Source organism: Bos mutus, chromosome 7 (assembly GCF_027580195.1).
Source record: "Bos mutus isolate GX-2022 chromosome 7, NWIPB_WYAK_1.1, whole genome shotgun sequence".
NCBI classification, from domain to species: domain Eukaryota; kingdom Metazoa; phylum Chordata; class Mammalia; order Artiodactyla; family Bovidae; genus Bos; species Bos mutus.
In genome coordinates, this window is record NC_091623.1 from 33,508,519 (window position 1) to 33,531,448 (window position 22,930).

General features: G+C 41.2%; 1 protein-coding gene across 6 annotated transcripts; it reads left to right on the plus strand.

Moving 5' to 3' along the window:
- Positions 1–212: 212 nt before the first annotated feature.
- MACIR (macrophage immunometabolism regulator) lies at positions 213–21,387 on the plus strand. 6 transcript variants are annotated; one of them, XM_070373193.1, is made up of 4 exons: positions 946–1,732; positions 4,585–4,660; positions 7,164–7,253; positions 13,087–18,894. In XM_070373193.1, exons 1-3 carry the CDS (start codon positions 1,382–1,384, stop codon positions 7,247–7,249), a joined length of 513 nt encoding a protein of 170 aa, XP_070229294.1. In that variant the 5' UTR covers positions 946–1,381; the 3' UTR covers positions 7,250–7,253; positions 13,087–18,894. The 6 variants fall into 6 exon arrangements, 5 of the variants coding, with proteins under 5 accessions (XP_070229293.1, XP_070229290.1, XP_070229294.1 ...); XM_070373191.1 differs by lacking the exon at positions 13,087–18,894 and adding an exon at positions 18,906–21,387 and having other exon boundaries at positions 959–1,732; XR_011464704.1 differs by lacking the exons at positions 946–1,732; positions 4,585–4,660 and adding an exon at positions 213–540.
- The last annotated feature ends 1,543 nt before the right edge of the window (positions 21,388–22,930 follow it).

Here is a 22,930-nt window from a genome sequence, read left to right on the forward strand (position 1 = left end):
TCCCTCAGCTGCCCCCCTCGCCCCTCCCCTTCTCAGCCTCCCCTCAGCCCCCTCCCCACCTCAGCCGTCCCCCGCCCCCTCTCAGACCCCCTCAGCCGCCTCCCACCGCTCCTCAGCCGCCCCCTCAACCTCCCCTTAGCCCCCTCCCCCTCTCAGACCCCTTCAGCCGCCCCCTCAACCTCCCCTCAGACCCCGCATCCTCTCAGCCGCGCCCCCCACCCCGCCACGAGCGCCTCAGCGCCTTTCTCGCCCGGGTCCGCCCTTCCTCAGGGCGTGTGAGCCGGGCGCGGGAGGCGGGCTCGGCGCTGACGGGGCTGCGCCTCTGCGGCCTGAGGGAGGAGGGCGGGAAGGCGGCGGCGGCGGCGGGGAGGAGGCGGGGACTGCGCCGGGCGGCAGCTGGCGCCGAGCGCGCCGGGAGCGCGGAGAGGGCACCGGCAGGCTCGAACCGGCCGCCTGAGCGCCGCAGCCCGCGTCTGTGCCGCCCGCCTCTCGGTCTCCGCGGCCCGGGGCACGACGGAGACCGCGGAGCTGGGGCCGCTGGTAGGTTGCGCGGGGCCGGCGCCTCCTCCTGCAGCCTTTTGTGCTGCGGCAAAGGGAGCGGTGGGGACGGGTGGGTGACGGCGGGGGAGGCTGCCTCAGCCCTGGCTCCTCAGCGCCCGGCGGCGGCGCCGCCCCCTTCCTTCCGCCTCGTGCCCGGGGCCGGGCGCCGAGGAGCGCGGGGCCGGGCGGCCTCCGCGGTGGGCGCCGCCCTGTCCTCGGCGGTCGGGTCCCCTCCCCGCTCCCCGGCGCCCCGGGGCAGGGGCCTGGGGGCTGCTGTGCGGGGCGCGGGGCCCCGGCGGGGTGCCGGGAGCTCGCCGTTCCTGGGCCCCGGGTGGGGTCGGCGCCGCGGCGAGGGCGCCGCGCGTGTGAGGAGGGCGCGGCGGCGGCGTGCGTCCGGGTGCGCGCGGCGTGCGCCCGCGGGGAGGTGCGAGGGGCGGTGGGCGCCGCCGCCGTGCGGGCCCGGGGAGAAGCGGCGCCCTTCCCGGGCCTGCCGCACCTCTGGCCGCTCGCCCGGGCCGCGCGCCGGGTGCGACTGCCCGGGCCAGATAGCGCCTCGGGGCGAGCCGGGGCGGCCTTATCTCGCCTGCCCGCCTCGCCCGTTCGGCGGTCTGAGGGGGCGCGGGGTGGCGAGGCCGCCCGGGAGCCGGGACGGCGGGGGGTGCACGCGGCAGACGGCGCTGGGCATCGCTGCCCTCGCCCCACCTGTCGCCTTTGGGCCCGGCGGGAAGCGGAGGGAAGGGCTTCCCGGGCGGGCGGCGGTCAGACCTCGAGGAGGCGGGCCCCATTGTGAAGCTGCCAAACTCTCTAGTGGTGGAATCTGCGCGTCTCTGCCAGAGAGGAGATGGGGAGCGCGGAGGGGACGAGGGCCGCCGGCCCGGCCCCTTGCAGGTGTTCCGCATCCTCAGGGTCTCGGTGCTGCTCCAGCCGCGCCGGTTGGCACCCGGGTAGTTTACCGATTGATTTCTGTCGAGCCGAGATGCTCGAGTTGTGTCTGTGGTCCGACTGGGGCGCTCAGGTAGAACTGGGGCTGGGAACTTTCTCATCATTCGAGGAAAGAGGAAGAATGCAGGCATTTTATCGTGTGCTTGCTACTCGTAGCCGAAAGAGCAGTTTCTTGCACAACGTGTCTGACGTTTCTAGACCCTTCATTTTGTATTGTTTTTCTCAGATAGCCACACTGCAATTTAGAGTTGTAAGTTGCCTTATTTATGTATTTTTTTAACCCTGTGGAGCAGATTGGACGCTAGGGAAATAGAAATGACCTCTTCCCCAAGTTTATTTTCCCAGTCGTTTCAAAATACAGTATTGGTTATTGTGGTGAAGCTTTTTGGTACTTTCTTAATTCAAGATCGTAATTTATGCTTACGCAGTTACACTTAATGAATATTTGACAGATTTCTCAGTGTTTTCATTATGTAACTGTGTATGCATTATAAACTCAATAAAATGACCAGGGCATAATACAAGGATTAACAAGCCCAAAGACCTCTTGCTTTGATGAGAACTGCTGTTTAGAATATGCTTCTGCCTGCGTTTTAGGTTATTTAAGTGTAAATGAGACTGTTAAGTAGTAACTGTTCCAAGATGTAAGCTAGAAGGTGTTTATTGACCTTATATAATGGTCAGTGATTTTGTTTACTTTCTGTGTATCATTTTGTATACTTTGAAGAGCTAGTGGGCACATTAACCCTTAAAAGTATTTAGTGTCGTGGGAGTAACACAACGTTACATACGGGATTTTTTTTTTTTTTTTTTTCCTTCCTGATTTATATTCTCTGGGGGGAAATCGGCTTTTCCTCCAGAGAAAGCTCTGATTTCCTCACATTCCTATCAAAATAAGTTCTTGGTTTTAAGCTTTTATTTGGAACGTCAGGCAGTTCCACAGTGTACACCTGTCCCAATTCAGTTGTGTTTCCTGAAGGGGAAATTTCTTGTAAAGACTGCATGTAGACCTATGGTTCGGTTACTGTCAGTCATATTTGTAGTGAAACAATTCTAAAAGTAGAAAGATGATTTCACATAATGATAAGACACTGGTAATCTAGTTTTAATTTCTACTAGTAGAAATAAAATGAAAATGAATGCTGCCTTTGAAGGAATTTGCTATTAAAAGAACTGATATTAGAAAGAGAAACACATATTTTTCTTTCTGAACCAATTATGGGTTGTCTAGTTTTGTGTGGTTAATGATTTGTTTGTAAGGTCAAGGATGGTTTCAGAAAAGTCACACCCTACTATAACAACTCTTCTTAAAAATGATTGATGATTTAGTTTTTATAAGTTGCAAATAGAAAAGAAAGATTATTTTAAAGTAACCTTTTAAGATGAGCATATAGGTATAGCTAAGCATTTTACTTTCGTTGTGAGTATTGTGCTTAGGCAGTTAAACCATTTTATTTCTGCTCAGTGTTTTGTTACTTGAGAGATGTTTTAGTCATCTTTTTTATTATTAATTTTTGAGACCATTGGTAGCAAAATATTTTCATTAGTTTGAATAGAATTTTTAAAAGTTGCTCTTTTTTTTGGCCAAGTCCTTGTTCATTATTGATCTCTCTTCACATAGCCACTCTGAGGGAACTGCCTGCTTCCATTTTCTTTTTTTTTCTTCCTGTTTTGGGAGCCAGAATTAGAACCAATGACTTCTGCTCTGCCAGTTTTCTTTGCCTAAAATTTATCTTGCTTTTCATAATGTAATCTTTAATGATTTGTGAGATTTATTTACCAAAATTCTTGAGGTCTATATGTTGGCCTTGATATTTACAACCTTATGACTTTTGGAAGTTACATTTTGTTAAAATTTTTCATATTGCTATTTTGTTAATAGATTTATGGTGAAGTCGGAGATTTGTGGCTTTTCTGTGTGTAGGAATTTTGTGTGGCCTTGAAAATTTCCATTTGGAGCTTTTATATTTTGGGGGAAATCACTCCCTTCTTTAGATTTACAGTGCCATTCAAGTTTATTGTTACATGTATTAGATTTATATATTTCCATGTTTGTGTGTCCTCCCCTCTTGTCTCAGGCTTCACTTTTTATTCTTGCACCAGTACCTGTACAATGCTGGGACACAGTAAGACCCAAGAAATATTGTTGAATGAGTAAATGAATAGTTGAATGGCTGAGTGGATACACCCAAAGAAATACTCTTTGGAACTATAAGGAAAGCCACTGTGTGAGCAGAAGGGTCTTTCTTTTGTAATTCATTGTCGTTCCATTGTTATATATTACTTTTGAGTAGGATAACAATATAGTTACCAAACTGGGACACATTTGACAGATAAAGGACAGTGCTGGGAATAGTTATCCCAGGGTACTGGCTCTGAACTGAGACATATGGTCAACCCTACTTCTGAAGAACATGCTTCTTTTTTTCTTGTGATGGTATCTGTCACCTTGCCTGAGAAAATGTGACACACTTGCTAGTTAATATTTGCAAACTTTTCTGTTTGTAGACGCTTCATTTGCAGTCATATTATGGGTGTCTTTTGCTTAGTCACCCTTGACCTAGAGGCCTATGGGTAGCTCTTGGCCAGGCTTACTTTATCCTATTTTCATTGCTTACAGGATAATGTCACAGGACTTTCTGTTTGTAGCAACTGCTTATAGCTTGAAGGTTTATATACTCTAACCTTTGCTCTGTTTACTTCCGTTCATTTTTTTATGCAGTATTTATTCCATCTTGTAAGAATTTCCCATGAGTTCATTTCCCTCTGTCTGTTTTTGAGAGAGGATCCATTGATACCTTGCCAAAGCTTCATGTTCAAACCATTGGCCAAAATCAATTGCAAGTGTTGAGATTTATAGATTTTAAGGTATTCTAAAGTGTTATTTTGGAGGTCTGTATTTTGGGGACTTTTGGATTATAGTTTTTTAGTTGTTTCTAATGGGAGATGATAGTAAAATCCTTGTTAAACTTTTACTAGGTTCCTTTATAGGTAATCTCTTTTCTAATTAAAAAAATTTTTTTATTGGAGTGTAGTTGCTTATAGGCAATCTCTTAAAGAAGCTATCTTCTTATACTAGTTTCTGACCTTGTTCTATTTTAGATTCTTTTCCTCTTTTTCATCATCTTCATCGTCCTCTTAGCACCTGTGCGGAAAGCATGCAGTTACACCCCAAACAGTAAGCAGAGTCTGAAATGAGTAAAAAATGGAACAGAGTTCCTGCACCTTGGTTTTGCCCTGTGTTGCTCCTTGGACTCTGTTTGTATTCTATTTTTAGCTTGGCACTGGCTTAATAGGGATAATCAGTTACTACACTTTGTTTACTATGAAATTACCAACCATTTCCTAGACTTCCACATCAGCTCTAGTGCAAGAGTTGGATAATTACTTTAAAGCTCCTCTGCTTTCAAATCCAGAATTAAGTTTTAGGTTGGTTTTCCTTTTGGTATTGAAAAAATATTGGAAAATATATTTTTCTGAAGCATTTGAAAGCTTGAAAAGAAGAACGTATCACCAGAAATATGGTGCACATTATATGAAAGTTTGAAATTTTAGACTGTTGTCTAAAACTATTTTTACTTAAAATTTAAACAGTTTTTGATTTTTCTAATGTACCTATTTATGGGCTTTCAGTGAAGATTTCTAAAAGTCTAACTGAAATCTGTCTCACTTTGTGATAGATATAGTCCTGAAAAATTAAGGGGAGATACGTTTCTGTATGTGGCATCCAGCCACATAACCAGCAAACATTGACTGATACATTTTTTCCTGCCTCGGAATTTTTGATTTAAAAAAAATATAAGCTCTGAGGAGGAAGGGTTCATGATTTAGAATGGTTTTGTATAAGACTGTCCTCTATATGCTTTAGAATTGTAACATTTTTCATGTTGAAAATAACCCTAGAGTTAGTAATTAGTTACCTCCCTCTAACCATGTCACAAATGTGGCAATACAGGTTTTAAATAAAATAACTCTCCACATATTTAAAATAGGATTCCACTTACAGAAATTAATGCACATTTTTCAGGAACACGAGTATTGTGTAAAAAGCTACACACCTGGTCTTATCGCTAAACAGAGCCATTATGTATATAAAGCTATGTCAGTGGGCTTTGGAGCCACACAAATTGGGGTTTGAATTTTTGCTCTGACTCCTAAATACTATTACTTGATTAAATATTTTAAAAACGGGTAATATTTTCCTGATAGGAGTATATAGTTGTTAAAGTGATATAAATGGCATATGGTTTTGACTTGTAGAAAGTGCTAAAAAAATTTTTTTTTAAGTTCTAAAAATTTCTCTTCTCCATTAAAAATCCATTTACTTAAATAAGAAATCAATTTGAACCTTGTAACATTAGGATGGGGGAGATTCTTTGGGGTAATTGTATTAAATAAAAAAATTATCACTAGGTAACAATTTTTGTTACATTGTAATTCATTTTATGTTAAAACCAGAGACTTCATTTGTGAAGCAGACTTAATTATCTAGGTTTCTTGGTTATCCAGTTTGAAAATAGTTTATGGCAAAAAATAAATGAAAGAGAAAGTGTCTGTAAATTAAAGAAGTTCCAAAGGTTGGTAACCATATTGTTTTCTGAGAATGATAGTTCTGGTAAATACTTTTGCTGATTCAGTAATAATCCATTTCCTTTGGGTCAAACTCTTCCCTGATGATAAGGAAAATAATAAAGTAACAAATGTTTTTGGGCAACAAGTTGCACTGTTGCCACTTCTTCAGGCTTTGTGCACCTAAGTAGGTAAAATGAATCTCTTCAGCCGATTTGAGCCACCAGGGCTCCTAACAAGTTCAACACCGCAGAAAGCCCAACAACCAAAGACATTTTACAGGTGGAAGAAACTTTTGAGTTTTCTTGATCTCAAGAAATTAACCCAGTTAACTGGGGAGGTAGGAGATAAAGACAGATTTTCGTACACATTTCCTCCCCAGATAAGAGGTGAAAGGCACAGAAACCATGTTAGAAACTTGTCAGCACGGTAATAACTCTCAAGAAGCGTTTTTCAGGTTGCTTTCTTTTAAGTGTTTTCCATGAGTCTTCCAATCATGTTCCTCGAGCAGTCTTAGGGAGGATTGTTGCTGTTTTATGGGAAAAGGAGTAGACACCAAAAATTAATTGCATAATAATATCACACATTCCTAAGGGCTCTGCTCCATGCAAAACATGTTCACCTACCTCTCATTTCATCCACATAATAACTTTATGAGGGAGGAAGGATGGGCTTGTCCTCATTTTAAAAATTGCTATTTATGCAAAGTCAAGGGGCAGAGTTCATAGTAAGGCAAGGCCTAGGAGCTTTTCTTTTGACCCAGTCTCAGCATTACTTTTTCCCATGGTATACTGTGCATCTGTTGAGCACATGAATAGGATTTGGAACTCACTTTTAAACCCCTAATTTTTCTTGGCCCTTTATTTAACCTACTTAGCAACTATTAGTCTCCAGATAGAATTTAAGCAACAGAACACAGGGGAACAAGCGTGATACACTGTTTGAGGTTTAGCTGAACAAACTTGAAGTTAATATTCTGTTCTATGTACCTTGTACCTGGTATTGGTACCTCCTGCTGGTTTCATCCTGTTTTGCAGTTAGAATTATTATAATTGCTATATAAGTTGTGTTACTTGTTAAATTAAAGGTTTATTTTTATATTTCATGTTTAGTATCTGGAGTAGAGCAGAAAAATTATTATGCCTGTGTTCCCTTGGGACTCACTGGAAATTGTACAGTGACATCTTCTGGGATTTAGGCTGGTGAGTTATATTTTGCTTTTTCTGTTTGCTAACCAGTTGTATGAACATAATATTATACTGTGTTTTAAAGACTGTATAAACCAGATGAATATGAAATGTCAGTATATTGTTATAAATGTGTATACTATATAGGTTTGAAATTTTCAATGGTGAGAACTGAAATTATTATTACGAAATGCTAATGTTATTATATTTGAGATGTCTGACATTTTGATCGAGTAGATTTTCCTTTTTTTATTCTTATAAAGGAGGTTTTGTAGAGTAACATTTTGAAATATAGTAGTTAAGAGGTAGTTGCTCTGATTTCAGGAAAGCTTTAAAAAATGTTAATCTCCAAAGATTGGTGAGATAGCTTGCAGAAAGTTTGGTTCGGTGTCACCGTGTGTAAAGAATGGCCAACAGTGACTGAAAGGAATGCCATTTTCAGGTGCTTGTTCCCAAGTTCACCGCGCGTTTGACGTTCCTTTTATCGCACCCGGAATTTAAACTGTTAAAGACAGGCAGTGCTGTTGTCTTTCTTTTTTTTTTTTTCTTATATTCCTTTATTTCTCATGTGTTCCCCATCCTGAACCCTCCTCCCTCCTCCCTCCCCATACCATCCCTCTGGGTCGTCCCAGTGCACCAGCCCCAAGCATCCAGCATCGTGCATTGAACCTGGACTGGCATCTCATTTCATACATGACATTTCACATGTTTCAATGCCATTCTCCCAAATCTTCCCACCCTCTCCCTCTCCCACAGAGTCCATAAGCCTGTTCTATATATCAGTGTCTCTTTTGCTGTCTCGTATACAGGGTTATCGTTAACCATCTTTCTAAATTCCATATATATGCATTAGTATACTGTATTGGTGTTTTTCCTTCTGGCTTACTTCACTCTGTATAATAGGCTCCAGTTTCATCCACCTCATTAGAACTGATTCAAATGTATTCTTTTTAATGGCTGAGTAATACTCCATTGTGTATATGTACCACAGCTTTCTTATCCATTCATCTGCTGATGGACATCTAGGTTGCTTCCATGTCCTGGCTGTTATAAACAGTGCTGCGATGAACATTGGGGTACACGTGTCTCTTTCCCTTCTGGTTTCCTCAGTGTGTATGCCCAGCAGTGGGATTGCTGGATCATAAGGCAGTTCTATTTCCAGTTTTTTAAGGAATCTCCACACTGTTCTCCATAGTGGCTGTACTAGTTTGCATTCCCACCAACAGTGTAAGAGGGTTCCCTTTTCTCCACACCCTCTCCAGCATTTATTATTTGTAGACTTTTGGATCGCAGCCATTCTGACTGGTGTGAAATGGTATCTCATAGTGGTTTTGATTTGCATTTCTCTGATAATGAGTGATGTTGAGCATCTTTTCATGTGTTTGTTAGCCATCTGTATGTCTTCTTTGGAGAAATGTCTATTTCTTCAGCTGTCTTTTTCCAGTGTGTCTGTATATCTGGACTGACATTGTTGTCCTTGTGGCTCCAAGTCCTTGAAGGGAACAAATTTTAATGATTTTAGCATTTTAAAAATTATATTAGTGTGAGTTCATGCTTTGGTATGTTATTCTACGTGGTCAGTATCTTTGTAGGTCTTTGCTTTGAAACACGTAGAGTGTTTATAAGCTTTTGAAAAAGCAGTTTCAAAATAAGTGATTTCCAGATTAGCAGTTAATAGCAGAATGATTCAAAAGAAGGATAGGGAAAAACAAACACCCTGTTTCATTTAATAGATACAACCTGTCAAATTTATGAAATGTATTTTAAGACATTGAAAAATGGAAGTATAACTAAAATTTTCAGGAGATTTTGAGGAAAAGAGAAAAATTTTGAGAACTATAAGTAGAAAGTACTTTTAGAGATTATTGAATAAGAAATGATGTGACTGGGTCATTAACTCATTCCCCTGAAGGAAAGCACAAACAAGGAGCAATGAATAGAAGCTACAGAAATGTGTGTGTGTGTGTGGTATGTCTGCCTCTCTCCATACAGTTTACATATATGTGTACATATGTATGTATGCATAGTTATAGATGTACTTATATAGATAAATGGGGCTTCCCTGGTGGCCCAGATGGTAAATAATCTGCCTACAATGTGGGAAATCCAAGTTCAGTTCCTGGGTCAGAAAGATCCCTTGGAGAAGGAACTGACAACCCACTCCAGTATGCTTGCCCAGAGAATCCCATGGACAGAGGAACCTGGTGGGCTAGAGTCCATGACTGAGCCACACCCCCCCCCAACCCCCAGCATATATGTAAATAAAAAGACATACTAACAGAGCTGCCAGAGGGGAAATGAACCAACCAGAGAGATAGTGAGTTACCTGTCATTGAAGATGTTCAAACATAGATTGAACAACTGAGTGCAGAAGACCCGGGTTTGATCCCTGGGTCAGGAAGATCCCCTGGAGAAGGAAATGGCAACCCACTCCAGTATCCTTGCCTGGAGAATCCCATGGACAGAGGAGCCTGGTCGGTTCATGGGGTTACAAAGAGTCAGGCATGACTGAGCGACTAACACTTCACTTCTCTTCACTAAAAAAGATTCCTTCAGATTCTGGGATTACACAGTATCAGAAAGAATTTTCTTTTTTGGCCGTGCTGTACAGCATGTGGGATTATAGTTCCCTGACCAGGGATTAAACCCTGGCCCTTTGCATTGGAAGCAAGGAGTCTTAACCACTGGACTTCCAGAGAAGTCCCCAGAACTGTTTTAAAGAATTTAAAAATTTGGAGGTCCATCAAACCCTTGGTGGTGGTGGTGGTCCCAGTCATGTCTAACTTTTTGCGACCCCATGAACTGCAACACACCAGGCTTCCCTGTCCTTCACCATCTCCTAAAGCTTGTTTAAACTCATGTCCGTCGAGTTGGTGATACCATCCAATCATCTCATCTTCTGTCGACCCCTTCTCCTCCGCCTTTAATCTTTTCCAGCATCAGTGTCTTTTCCAGTGAGTCGGCTCTTTGCATCAGGTCACCAAAGTATTGGAGCTTCAGCTTCAGCATCAATCCTTCCAATGACTATTCAAGGTTGATTTCCTTTAGGATTGATTGTTTGATTTCCTTTGCAGTCCAAGAGACTCTCGAGAGTCTTCTACAACACCACAGTTCAAAAGCATCAATTCTTTGGTGCTCAGCCCTCTTTATGGTCTAACTCTCACATCCATACATGACTGCTGGAAAAACCATAGCTTTGACTGTAGGGACCTTTGCCGGCAAAGTAATGTCTCTGCTTTGGTGTGACAGGCTTTTTTTTAAACTCAAGTTTATTGAAGTCTGATATTCGTACTCATCCCTTTAAGGGGTGTAGTTTGGTGATGTTGACAAGTGTATCCATTGTGCAGTGTCTGTGCATATGATATTTTCATCCCCCAGATTCTCTTGTGCCCCTTTGCAGTCTGCCCTCTCCTCCCAACCTCAGCTCTTGGCAGCCATCGATTGATTTCTGTCCCAATAGTTTTACCTTTTCCAGAATGTCATATAAGTGGAATCGCACAGTGCATAAGGTTTTCTGTTTCTTTTACTTAGTGTAATCCTGGTTTGCCCCTTTCCATTGCTGAGTGATATTCCATTTTATGCATGGGCCATAGTCTCTTTATTCATTACCCTGTTGATGGATGTTTGGGTTGCTTCCAGTTTTTTTGTGTGTATGTGTGGGGTTATGAATGAAACTTGTAAACATTCATGTTCAGGTCTTTGTATAAACATATATTTTCACTTTTCTTAGGTAAATACCTACAAGTAAGGTGGGTGGATTGTTTTGTAAGCATTTATTTAACTTTATAGGAAATTGTCAAACTATGTTCCAAAGCGGCTGTACCTGACAGAGGCATCTAAGAGTCTGAAATAACTATAGCAAAGTATGTACAGATGAAGAAACCCAGTTCTCATTCAGTGCAGATTTATTTATATTTTATATCCAGTTTTAACAAGTTTGGTTAGCAGATGTTTTTTTTAGCACGCATTGGATTAGAAACAGGAAATTAGAAGGCCTTAGGGATAGGTTGTTAGCAGTTGGAAGCAGCCAAAAATGATATTCACTAATGTGACTGTAATTACTGATTAGGAAAAAGAAAGCAGGAACTTAACAGGAGTGAAATTCTTCTCTCAGATAAGTTCTATCCGACAAGTTCCCAAACGTGTCTGCATATCAGAATCACTTGAGGGATCTTTTAAAAATTTCAGAGGCCAGGCTATATCCCAGATGATTTACATCACAGATCTGGGGTGGAGCACAGACATCAGTATTTACTGATGTTCCTTGGGTGTGTCGCTGTGTAGACTGTGTAGACACATTTGGGAACCATGAGCTAGCAGCACAGTATGATAGCATTGAAGGAGCCACGGGCTCGGAGCTGGGACACCTGGGCCTGCACTCCTGGCTCTGGGCAGGTCCCTGCTTAACAGCTTACATGTCCTCTTCTCTGTAATCAGAAGTTCCACGTAGGTGAACTCCTAGATGATTCTGGCACTAAAACTAGGTGATTCTAGATACCACTGGACTGATACTAGTCATCCTTAGGAAGGAATCTATTTCCCAAGGAATGATTCTATTCTGAGTGGTTCATTTCAAGTGCCTCTTGAAAAGGATTTTCAGTTCAGTCGCTCAGTCGTGTCTGACTCTTTGTGACCCCATGGACTGCAGCATGCAAGGCCTCCCTGTTCATCACCAACTCCCAGAGCCTACTCAAACTCATGTGCATCGAGTCGGTGATGCCATCCAACCATCTCATCCTCTGTCGTCCCCTTCTCCTCCCGCCTTCAATCTTTCCCAGCATCAGGGTCTTTTCCAATGAGTCAGTTCATCGCATCAGGCGGCCAAAGTATTGGAGCTTCAGCTTTAGCATCAGTCCTTCCAATGAATATTCAGGACTGATTTCCTTTATTCACATGGTATTTTTGTTCTGTATATTTAAACAGTTATGTTACATCTGTTTTGTCTTAAATAGTGTTGCTAAAAAACAGTTCAAGCATATTGGAGCAGTTTCTTGATTATTGAGGATGACTTTTTTTTTGATAAGCCTGATTTTATTACACTCCTGGAATGCAGTACTTCTCAAAAAAGAATTATTCGTATAGTAGTTGTGAAACTTACCAGCTCTTTTCAGAGCTAGTCTAAGGAGCTGAGGCATCTCAGTTATATTTTCAAAATGTTGTTCCTGGTGCCAAATGTATAGGAAGTTTGGTGTCTTGGAGGGCGTTCAGAACTGAGTAGTTGCCACGCAGTCACAGTCTGTGAATGGGCTGCTCTTGATGCACCAAGTTTTCCTACATGTGTGTCGTGGTTTGGACCTTTGTTTTAGTTTCAGCTATACTTCACAAACGGAGAAGGCAATGGCACCCCACTCCAGTCCTCTTGCCTAGAAAATCCCATGGGCAGAGGAGCCTGGTGGGCTGCAGTCCATGGGGTCGCTAAGAGTCAGACACGACTGAGCGAATTCACTTTCACTTTTCACTTTCATGCATTGGAGACGGAAATGGCAACCCACTCCAGTGTTCTTGCCTGGAAAATCCCAGGGACAGGGGAGCCTGGTGGGCTGCCATCTATGGGGTCGCACAGAGTTGGACACGACTGAAGCGACTTAGCAGCAGCAGCATACTTCACAAATGCATGCTGTACCCAGTGTTTTCAAAATGTACACTGTGCGCATTTTCCTAGTAAATAAAGTGTTTCCTTGTCTGACTGACTGACTGACTGAAAGTCTCTCAGTTGTGTCCAACTCTTTGTGACCCCATGGATAGTCCATGGAATTCTCAAGGCCAGAATACTGGAGTGGGTAGCCTTTCCTTTCTCTAGGGGAATCTCCCCAACCCAGGGATCCAACCCAGGTCTCCTTCATTACAGGTGGATTCTTTACCAGCTGAGCCACTAGAGAAGCCCAAGAATACTGGAGTGAGTAGCCTATCTCTTCTCCAGGGGATCTGCTCGACCCAGGAATTGAGCCGGAGTCGCCTGCATTGCAGGCGGATTGTTTAGCAACTGAAATATCAGGGAAGCCCGGTTTCCTTGTCTAGCGTTGTCTAGTTTTGAATCTCATATATTTCATTTTTTTAAATTAATTTATATTTTTATTGAAGGATAATTGCTTTACAGAATTTTGTTGTTTTATGTGAAATCTCAACATGAAATCAGTCATATTTCAAAGAAACAGAGTGGGGCCTGTGAACATTGCCGGGTCTTCTGTATGCTGTATAAATATACTTCAGTGCCTCTGTTACTGATTGAATTGTGAGGGAATTTGCTATTGAAGACCTTAGGTGTCATTTTAAAATTTGTTGTTGTTCCCGGTACTTGTTTATGAAACTCGGTTTTAAAAGTCTCGTTCACCTACACGTTGACTTTTTTACGCATATTGCATTTTCTGTTCGACTCTATTCCACAGAATATTGCTGCTTATGGTATCATAACAGCACTTTCTGTTTTCTGTTTGCGGTTTTTATTTTTGCTTTAAACTACATGTGAAAGGCATTAATGGAAGCTGTTAAGGGTCTCTGTTGTTGGTCTCTGATTTGTAGTGCTCTGCGGTTCCAAAGTTAGCCTTGGGTCTGGTTTCTGGGTTCACATGTATTCTTACTGATGCAGTGGGCGTGGTGCCTGGTCCGCACCCCTGCAGTATTTACAGAGAGTGCTTTGTGATTGTTTATCTTGGCAATATGTTTTTTGGATACAAAGTTTATCTTAGAATATAACAGAATGCTTTGTCATGAATATTGTTAATAACAACAAACCCATAAACAGAGCTTTCATTGCAGTTTATGAAGAATGTCCTGCTAACACAGATTATGTCTGATGTACTCAGGGTAGTCGAGTTTCCTGATGACTGCCTTTTAAGAAGAAATTTTGCAGTGAAAATTATTGGAAATTCCTATACGCTGACTCAGAGACCTTTCAGTCTTCGCTGTCCTTTGTGTCATCCTTGTTTTTTAGAATCGGGGTACTTCTCCCTCTTCAGATGGGACGGTACCTACACCACTTCTGCCCATTGAAAACATAATTAACCACGGATTGTGTGACAGCTCTCAGAATCTTGCTCCAGTATTTAAATCTCGTCAGGAAATTCTCGGCAGTTTAATAACATAAAAAGTTTTGTTTCTGGTCACATTGAAGGATGAAAGGTTATGCTGCTTAGTCAGCATTCTCCCCAGCTAAAAATGGAATGTTTACTTGCCAATCGACTAGCCTCTACATCGCTTTCTTAGTGCCACACAGTAGATCATCTTTAGAAGGGCAACATGTAAGTAAAAAGGATCTTTTTCTTTTTTTTTTTTTTTAATCTAAGCAATTTGCAGGGTCCTGGTTGTATCATTCATGCTCCTACATAAATGTCGAAGTCTGAAGATGTTCTTGTATATAAGACAGTATGCTGCAGAGACCATGAAACCACCTCAAAGAGCTGTTAGTTTTGAGAATACTCAGTTGTTTGGAGAAGTACTGATGTTTTACAACTAAAAAGTTCAGTTTTCCAGCCCTTAGAATTGTCATCAGAGGTTCAGCAGGTAGCAGCTATTATGCATGTAATATTTAAAATGAGCACTTTCATGTTTCAGTATGGCAACACTCTCATTCAGAAGTTTTACATAGAGTATCGATCCTTGTTGTTCAGTCGCTCAGTTGTGTCCGACTCTTTGCGACTGCGTGGACTGCAGCATGCCAGGCCTCCCTGTCCATCACCAACTCCCAGAGCTTGTTCAAACTCATGTCCATTGAGTAAGTGATGCCATCCAACCATCTCATCCTCTGTCATCCCCTCCTCTTCCTGCCATCAATCTTTCCCAGCTCTTTTCCAATGAGTAAGCTCTTTGCATCAGATGGGCAAAGTATTGGAGGTTCAGCTTTGGCATCAGTCCTTCCAATGAATATTCAGGACTGATTTCCTTTAGAATGGACTGGTTGGATCTCCTTGCAGTCCAGGGGACTCTCAAGGTCTTCTCCAACAGCACAGTTCAAAAGCATCAATTCTTAAGTGCCCAGCCCTCTTTATAGTCCAACTCTCACATCCATACATGATTACTGGAAAAACCATAACTTTGGCTAAACGGACCTTTGTTGGCAGAGTAATGTCTCTGCTTTTTAATACGCTGTCTAGGTTGGTCGTAGCTTTTTTCCAAGGAGTAAGCATCTTTTAATTTCATGGCTGCAGTCACCATCTGCAGTGATTTTGGAGCCCCCCAAAATAAAATCAGTCACTGTTTCCACTGTTTCCCCATCTATTTGCCATAAAGTAATGGGACCAGATGCCATGATCATAGTTTTTTGAATGTTGAGTTTTAAGCCAGCTTTTTCACTCTCCTCTTTCAACTTCATCAAGAGACTTTAGTTCCTCTTTGCTTTCTGTCATGAGGGTGGTGTCATCTGCATATTTGATCCTTAGTTACTAGGTTAAATATTTTTCTAAGAGGATGTTGTTGTTGTTGTTTAGTCGCTAAGTCACGTCCAACTCTTTTGTGACCCCATGGACTGTAATCTGCCAGGCTCCTCTGTCCATGGCATTTCCCAGGCAAGAATACTGGAGTGGGTTGTCATTCCCTTTTCCAGGGGATCTTACCAATACAGGGATCAAACCCAGGTTGCCTGCATTGGAAGGTGTGTTCTTTACCACTGGGCTGCTAGGGAAGCCCAAGGGGATATTAGAAATGCATTTTTTTTTTTAACTTTTTAGTTAAGTAGTGTTTTCTACAGGGGGTGTGTTGTTTAAAAAGTCTAGTAGGTTTTCTTACATATGGTAGGCTAAAGTATAGTAGGCTGCTTGGTTGAAATTTCCAGAGTTCTTAAGCCACATCTTCTATTTGACAGTCTAGGTTAAATCATTTTCTATCAGGTTAGATGTCTGAGGATCCTGTTGGATAGTTTTGCCCAAGCCAAGTGATATTTTTTATGGTGTTTTGGCTGATGGGAACTTAACCAGTCATAGTTACTCATCTAAAAGTAGTGTCTATTTTTTGTCACATCAAATTTTGACCTTTATACTTTGCCTCACTCACTTTCTTCACTTTTCTAATTTCCTAGGTATTGATTTTTCAAGCTCGTGTATACTTTCTTTTTCTCTCAAATCTTTGTATCTTGCCATCCATTATCCTCACCCTCTATAGAGATTCTAAGAGATCCCTCTTGGTCTTCCTTGATGCAGCTGCTGCTGCTAAGTCTCTTCAGTCGTATCCGACTCTGTGCCACCCCATAGACGGCAGCCCACCAGGCTCCCCGTCCCTGGGATTCTCCAGGCAGGAACACTGGAGTGGGTTGCCATTTCCTTCTCCAAGGCATGAAAGTGAAAAGTGAAAGTGAAGTCGCTTAGTCATGTCCAACTCTTTGAGACCCCAAGGACTGCAGCCCACCAGGCTCCTCCGTCCATAGGACTGTCCGGGCAAGAGTACTGGAGTGGGGTGCTATCGCCTTCTCCACCATGATGCAGCAGGATTGACTTAATGAGGGAGCAAATCTGTGATGATTGCATTGCTGAGAGAAACCTGCACTCACTTTTCTTGACTGTGACTTTGTACATTGTCAGCTTGCTTAGCAGTGTTTACACTAAGGGGCTAATAGGGTGACTTCCAGCTTCTTAGTCTCTTTTTGAATTATCCTCCAGTTCAGAATGTGTAGGGTGTGAAATCATGGATGTTAGAGAGTTTACAAGGTGCCAGATAGGGATGTGGTAAGGTGACTGGTGGAGATGCATGGGCTGTCATGGACCGCCAGGCACGGAAGAAACCTAGAGCAGTGTGTTGCTCTGTGTGGACCGATGGCTCGAGTGTCACCACCTGCGTGCCTCTCCTCGGGTGGGGTGCCTGGGCTCCATCTCCGCCACAGCCCTGATTACTTAAGTCTCACTGAACCCTCCTCTCCTTCTCTTTCAGAATGACTTCTTGCCTGTAGCTTCCTGTCCGGTTAGGTATATTGGAGGCCTTGCATCTGTCTTCCTGTGCTCTTTCTGGACTGCAAAATTAGCGAGAAAGGAAGGATTAATTTGTCATTCGGCTTAGAGTAAACATTTGTTCAGCATACTATCTGATGAGGCTTCATATGGTTCTCTAAATTTTATTAGATGAGAAATCTTTAGACTTTTGCATACATGTCAAAGCAGGTGGCAGTCACCTCCTATTTCCATCCTCTCAATAGAGAAATAAATGATATGATGAAATATAAATTTATTTTTACATCAATAAAACAGAATAAAGCCAATTACTTTAAATCTAGAAGTGTTAAGAGGGACTAAGATAATTTGGTTAAATTAAAATTGGAAATAATCTAAGATTTAGAGTAAAAAGTAAGCAAAATTACATGGATCCCCTGTGGTGTTTGCTTTATCCCAGGGATCATTCTTGATATTAGTTTTCAGTTGTACTTGAAATGTGTGGCCCATAATGAGACTAGGATAGCATCTGGCAATTCTTCATAATCTTGATTTATTTATTTTCCAATGAAGGAAAAAGGAAACACAGCATGTAAATGAAGGGATAAGGTTGGGGTTTTTTTGTTTTTTGTTTTTTTAGCTTTCTAATTGCTTGGATTTTAAACCAAATTTTAGAAAATGATTCAATTAGGAAAAGGTTATTTGTTTTACAGAGGGACTTGTGAGAATTGCTTAATATAATAGCTTTTTTCAATAAATATTTAATCTTAAAATCACATTATTTTTTGACATTATTAGTTGATATCAATTTAATTAGTGATCTGAGACTTTTAAAACTTCTATCTACTTTTGATTGAAGATCAAGAAGAAATAAAGTTTATCAGAAGTGACATTGTCAATTTCCTTTTGTGTTTTATTTTTCAAAATTTGATTTAATTATGAGTTTCTAGGAAGCTGGTCATTGTTTGTGATACTTTTTGTTGCTGAGACTTTCCAAATTATGTAATATGATCATTATAATGAATAATATTAATATTTATTGTGAACTGTTCTGCCGTTTACTAAACTGTTCCAAAGTTCAGTGTCTTAAGTGTTGCAGAATAAAATAGCTGTCAAATCTATGGTATATTTTATGATTAAAAAGTCAACTAACATCTGATTTTTATATATGTTTAATATTAAAAATGGCCTGATTTATTGGATTTAGGATTAACTTTTAAACTACAAAATGATTTCCTTTAAATAATTGGAGATATGGAAGAAGGAACATTGATAAGGTTTGTGGGAACCTTCCCTTAAGACTCCACCATACGTTGAAAAACTTTTTTAGGTCTAAGCTGGATTCTTTGGAGAAATTGATCAACTTTTATCTTTTACTGTATGCCCTTAAACACAGTTGAGAAGTTAAAGGTTAACTTTCATGTCGGAAATATTTTGTGGGTTCTTGAGAAATTGTGCATGATTATTTTTATTTGCTTCATTTGGGATCCATATTTAATTTGCTGAATAATCACACCAAGGAATAAAGCTTGTGTGGTTAAATGGAGCACTGCATTTAGAGAAGCATTGTTGCTTTCTCTTTGCTTCTCCATGAGATGATATTAACCGGCCTTTGAGTTCTTAAAGGCAAAGAAGTAGCAGTCATTTCATGCCTGCTGTGGAACGTTTAACAGACATACATAAAAATCTGCCAGTTGTACATTGGCTGTTTTTCAGGCCCATGTGATTTCAAACTCCTGGAGCCTTCTAAAACGATCCGGCTTGGCCCGAGGTTCTGGGCATTATACCCTTCTAATCTGAGTCTATCTGCTTTCAGGAGTGTGTAGACGGGTGCCTAAAATGGAAGTCGATGTTAATGGCGAGTCCAGAAGTGCCCTGACCACCCTGCCCTTGCCAGTTGCGGAGGCCAGCTCCCCGGGCAAGGCAGAGGCGGAGAAGCCCCGCTGCTCCAGCACGCCGTGCTCGCCCATGCGCCGGACTGTGTCAGGCTACCAGATCCTCCACATGGACTCGAACTATTTGGTTGGCTTCACGACTGGTGAGGAGCTCCTGAAGTTAGCCCAGAAGTGCACAGGAGCTGAGGAGAGCAAGGGAGAAGCCATGCCTTCCCTGCGCTCCAAACAGCTGGATGTGGGACTTGCTCGTTCCTCTCGTTTGTACAAAACCAGAAGTAGGTACTACCAGCCCTACGAGATTCCAGCTGTCAACGGCAGGAGGCGGAGGCGGATGCCCAGCTCAGGAGACAAGTGCACTAAATCTTTACCGTACGAACCTTATAAAGCCCTCCATGGGCCTCTGCCTCTTTGTCTTCTTAAAGGTAAGAGGGCTCACTCCAAATCTCTGGACTACCTCAATCTAGATAAAATGAACATCAAGGAGCCAGCTGACACAGAAGTGCTACAGTACCAGCTTCAACACCTAACCCTCAGAGGGGACCGTGTGTTTGCTAGGAATAATACATGAGGGGCTTGTAAGAGAGTGTAAACCAGTTTAGGTCAGCCTATACTTGGCTAGGAAATTCCACTGTTGTACTCTGTACAGGACTCTTTACATTATAGATGGTTAAATCAGCTAAGTGTTCCTGGAACATACAAACTGTCTGGATCAAAATTTGAATACAGGAATGGAATCACAGGTACTTGAGGGGAGATCATTCTAGAGTATGCAACTGCAAGGAAAAGAGAAGGTTGACCATTAGTTTGTATAGCTTTTTAGCTAGGGGGAAAAAAAGGCTTTGGTACAGTAATATCATATTTAAAATTCTGATACTCAAATTGGAAATGTTATCTGCTTGGTTGTTGCTGACTTGGTATGATTCATTAGAAATTTATATCTTAAGTACTCAAGTACTTCTTTAATCTCTGTATTTTACTATAAAATGTATGTAATGATTTGTTTTATGAAATTTAGAACTTGAACATTACTAAATTGGACCACTTTTTATTTTTAAATATTGAGTTTAAATATTTTATAACTGGTTTTGCACTGAAAAAATTAACATTTCAGATTGACAAGAGAATAATCTTTCTTCACTTGCCTCAGTAATATTATTGAGCAATGAATTTTTTATTTCCGCATGGAAAGTTATTGATCTCTATGGCTGTAAAATATTTCTTTATAGCATTATTAAAGTGTGTCTTAATAAAATTAAATTTGGGATACAAAGTATTTATTTTACAATGGGTGGGGGGAAGCTTTACCGGAAAGAGTCCAATATGAAGTTTCCATAAGTTGAAAAAGTTTCTTTAGTGCTTATTTTCTAATTTAAAATTCATCTGGAACTTTAAAATGGAAAGGATTCTTTAAATTGTGGATTATAGGCAAATACTGTTTGCATCTGAATGTTCTGTAAGTGAATGGAACTCTATAGAGAAACTCATGATTTCTACTATCAAATGCTTAAACTAAGTATGAAGTGATACCATTCAGCATGTTATCAGATCATTCCAGTTTTAGTTCTGTGCAGCACAGGCACTCGTTGAAATTCTAGTTTCTAGGATTAGTGCAGGAGCCTAAAGTGCTTCTACAGTTTTAATGGGTTAATCCTGGATTACTTAACAATTTATGTCAATTGCACTGGTTTAATTTGTTGCTAAAGAAATAATGCCCTGGCTTTAGTAACAAATACAGCTCAACTATTCTTGAATATATTTTGAAAAAAACATGTATGTAACTTACTTTTGTAAAAGTTTCTATTGATATTTCTTTTTTTCTTTTTTGACTCTTGAAGGTGCAATTTATTACTGAATTGGCATTTCTGGCAGCATAGACCTGCTTATTTTAAATTTTATTTTAGGGGCTGTCAGTTTCTAAGATGTTAGCAATCTTGCTTATAAAATAAGAACACTTTTTAATTAAATGAGTGGGTCATTCCTGGTGCAGTTGTCTTTAAACAGAATGAATGACAAGACTCTATATAGGGCAGAATAAGTATTAGAAAACCCTAGGAACTCTTAATCAACATTTAGTAAACTTCCACTAAGGCAGATTATGTGAAAGAACCTTGGGGAAGTTGGCCCATATCTTACAGAGTTGTTCAGATTTCTTGGTGGGCTGGAAATTTTCAGCTGTTGTACATTTTAAAGTAAATTGCACCTTTGTAACATATTGTATCGACGGATGATCACTAAGATTAACTATATCTATACAGTTATTAGTTTGACAAGAAATAGAATCCTGTCAGATGCCAAAGAGTTGGGATTTTTACGTTTAATGATTAAACACCATTATTTATTGATGATTTACCCTGTGGAACTGTATTATTTCTAACTATGAAATAAAAGGGTGATGTAAACACACATTGTGGTGGTGTGCTTTAACGAAGTCCACTTTGATCAACAAGCCAGTTTACTTTTCAAGGATTCGCTGAAGCACTTATTTTTAGATTCCATTTTTGTTAAAGAAAATATAATAATTTTGCCTTTGGTGCTCATTCACATTTCAAGGTAAAGGATGTATTCATGGCAATGATGTATGTTCGGTCACACTGCTGTGTGACTGAGGTCTGTCTCTGTCCATGCACCTACATAATTATTTAAGCTAAATAAAAATATATAGCAGTTTGTTTTGTTTTGTTTCTCCTTAAAAACAGGTGTGAAGCTCTGTGACAAAAATGAAAGGGGTTAAAGTTTGAGATGTGATATATTTACTATTATCTGATTAAGTACATATATATAAGTTAAAGTTGGTGTCCTGGAAAGAGTTTCAAAACTTAGGGTCAGTTTTCAAACTGTGTTTGCAGAGCGCCCTCACTGGCTCAGTCTTGCTTCCCTGTCCTTGAGCGCGTGTACTCCTGTAGTAGGTAATGCTATCCTATCAAGAAAAAGGTTTGGCTAGATCTTTTTCAGCTGGAAAAAAACCCACAAAAATCCCATTTTCCTTTAGCCTTTTAACATGATTTCTGTTTTTAAATTGTTCTTTCCCTCCTTTTTCGCTGTTCTGTACTAAACAGAGCATACTTTTGGCCATCATATACCTGCTGACATTATCTTAAAATACACTGCAGTGTCACATAACTGTGTTTTTTTAATAATTTTTTTTTTAGCAAAAATACCACTCTTAGAGGCTCTGCTGATGCACTGAAGCAGTAATAAGCTTCAGCCTTGCCTCAGTCCCAGGTGAGCTCCTTTTGCTCCCTGACTTCCATCTGGCTGCCCTGTACCTCTGGTTCCAGGGCTTCCAGAGTCAGCAGTCGAGGAAAAGAAGACCGTGGGGATGGACTGAAATGTAAGCCTGTTCAGAGCCCCACATCTTCCTGACTCGGGCTCAGCCAGGCTATGGTTGAGACCCACTGAGGCCTGTCGTTGCCCCTTCTGCCCTTCGATGCCCACACTTGGCTCACTGCGTCTTTTCCCTCCCTGAGATGTCTGTTTAAATGATTTCAGTACGGGGGGTGTTGGGAACTTTTGGAAGATTCTAAGTTAACTTTAAAAGGCAAGTTGACCTTTCACTAAAGAAAGAATATTACTTGAGATCTTGAGAAAAGCAACCTGTTTTTACTTATTTTCTCATTCTAACAGAACTCTGTCTTGAGAAGGCTTTTCTTCCATTATAAGCATCAAGTTTTTTTAAGGGAACTTTGAAATGACTCTGGCCTAAGTGGTCTGTTACAGGAAGGAGGAGGTGACTGTCAGGCATAAATGCTCTAGAAGAGGTGGGGCGGAGAGACAGCAAAGGCGTGTGCTACTGTAATGGAGAGAGGGCAGCAAGTAATAAGTGAATTTGCCTTTTTAAACAATGTGATTTGATTAGGGGAGTGGACATTGATGAGGAAGATTGCCTTGGAAATATAATAAATATGATTATAAAGCTACAGTGGAGGTTGTCAGCCGTTACGGACGC

Excerpts from the sequence above, each read along its gene's own strand:
- MACIR (XM_070373192.1), top strand. The coding sequence starts at position 18,929 with ATGGAAGTCGATGTTAATGGCGAGTCCAGAAGTGCCCTGACCACCCTG.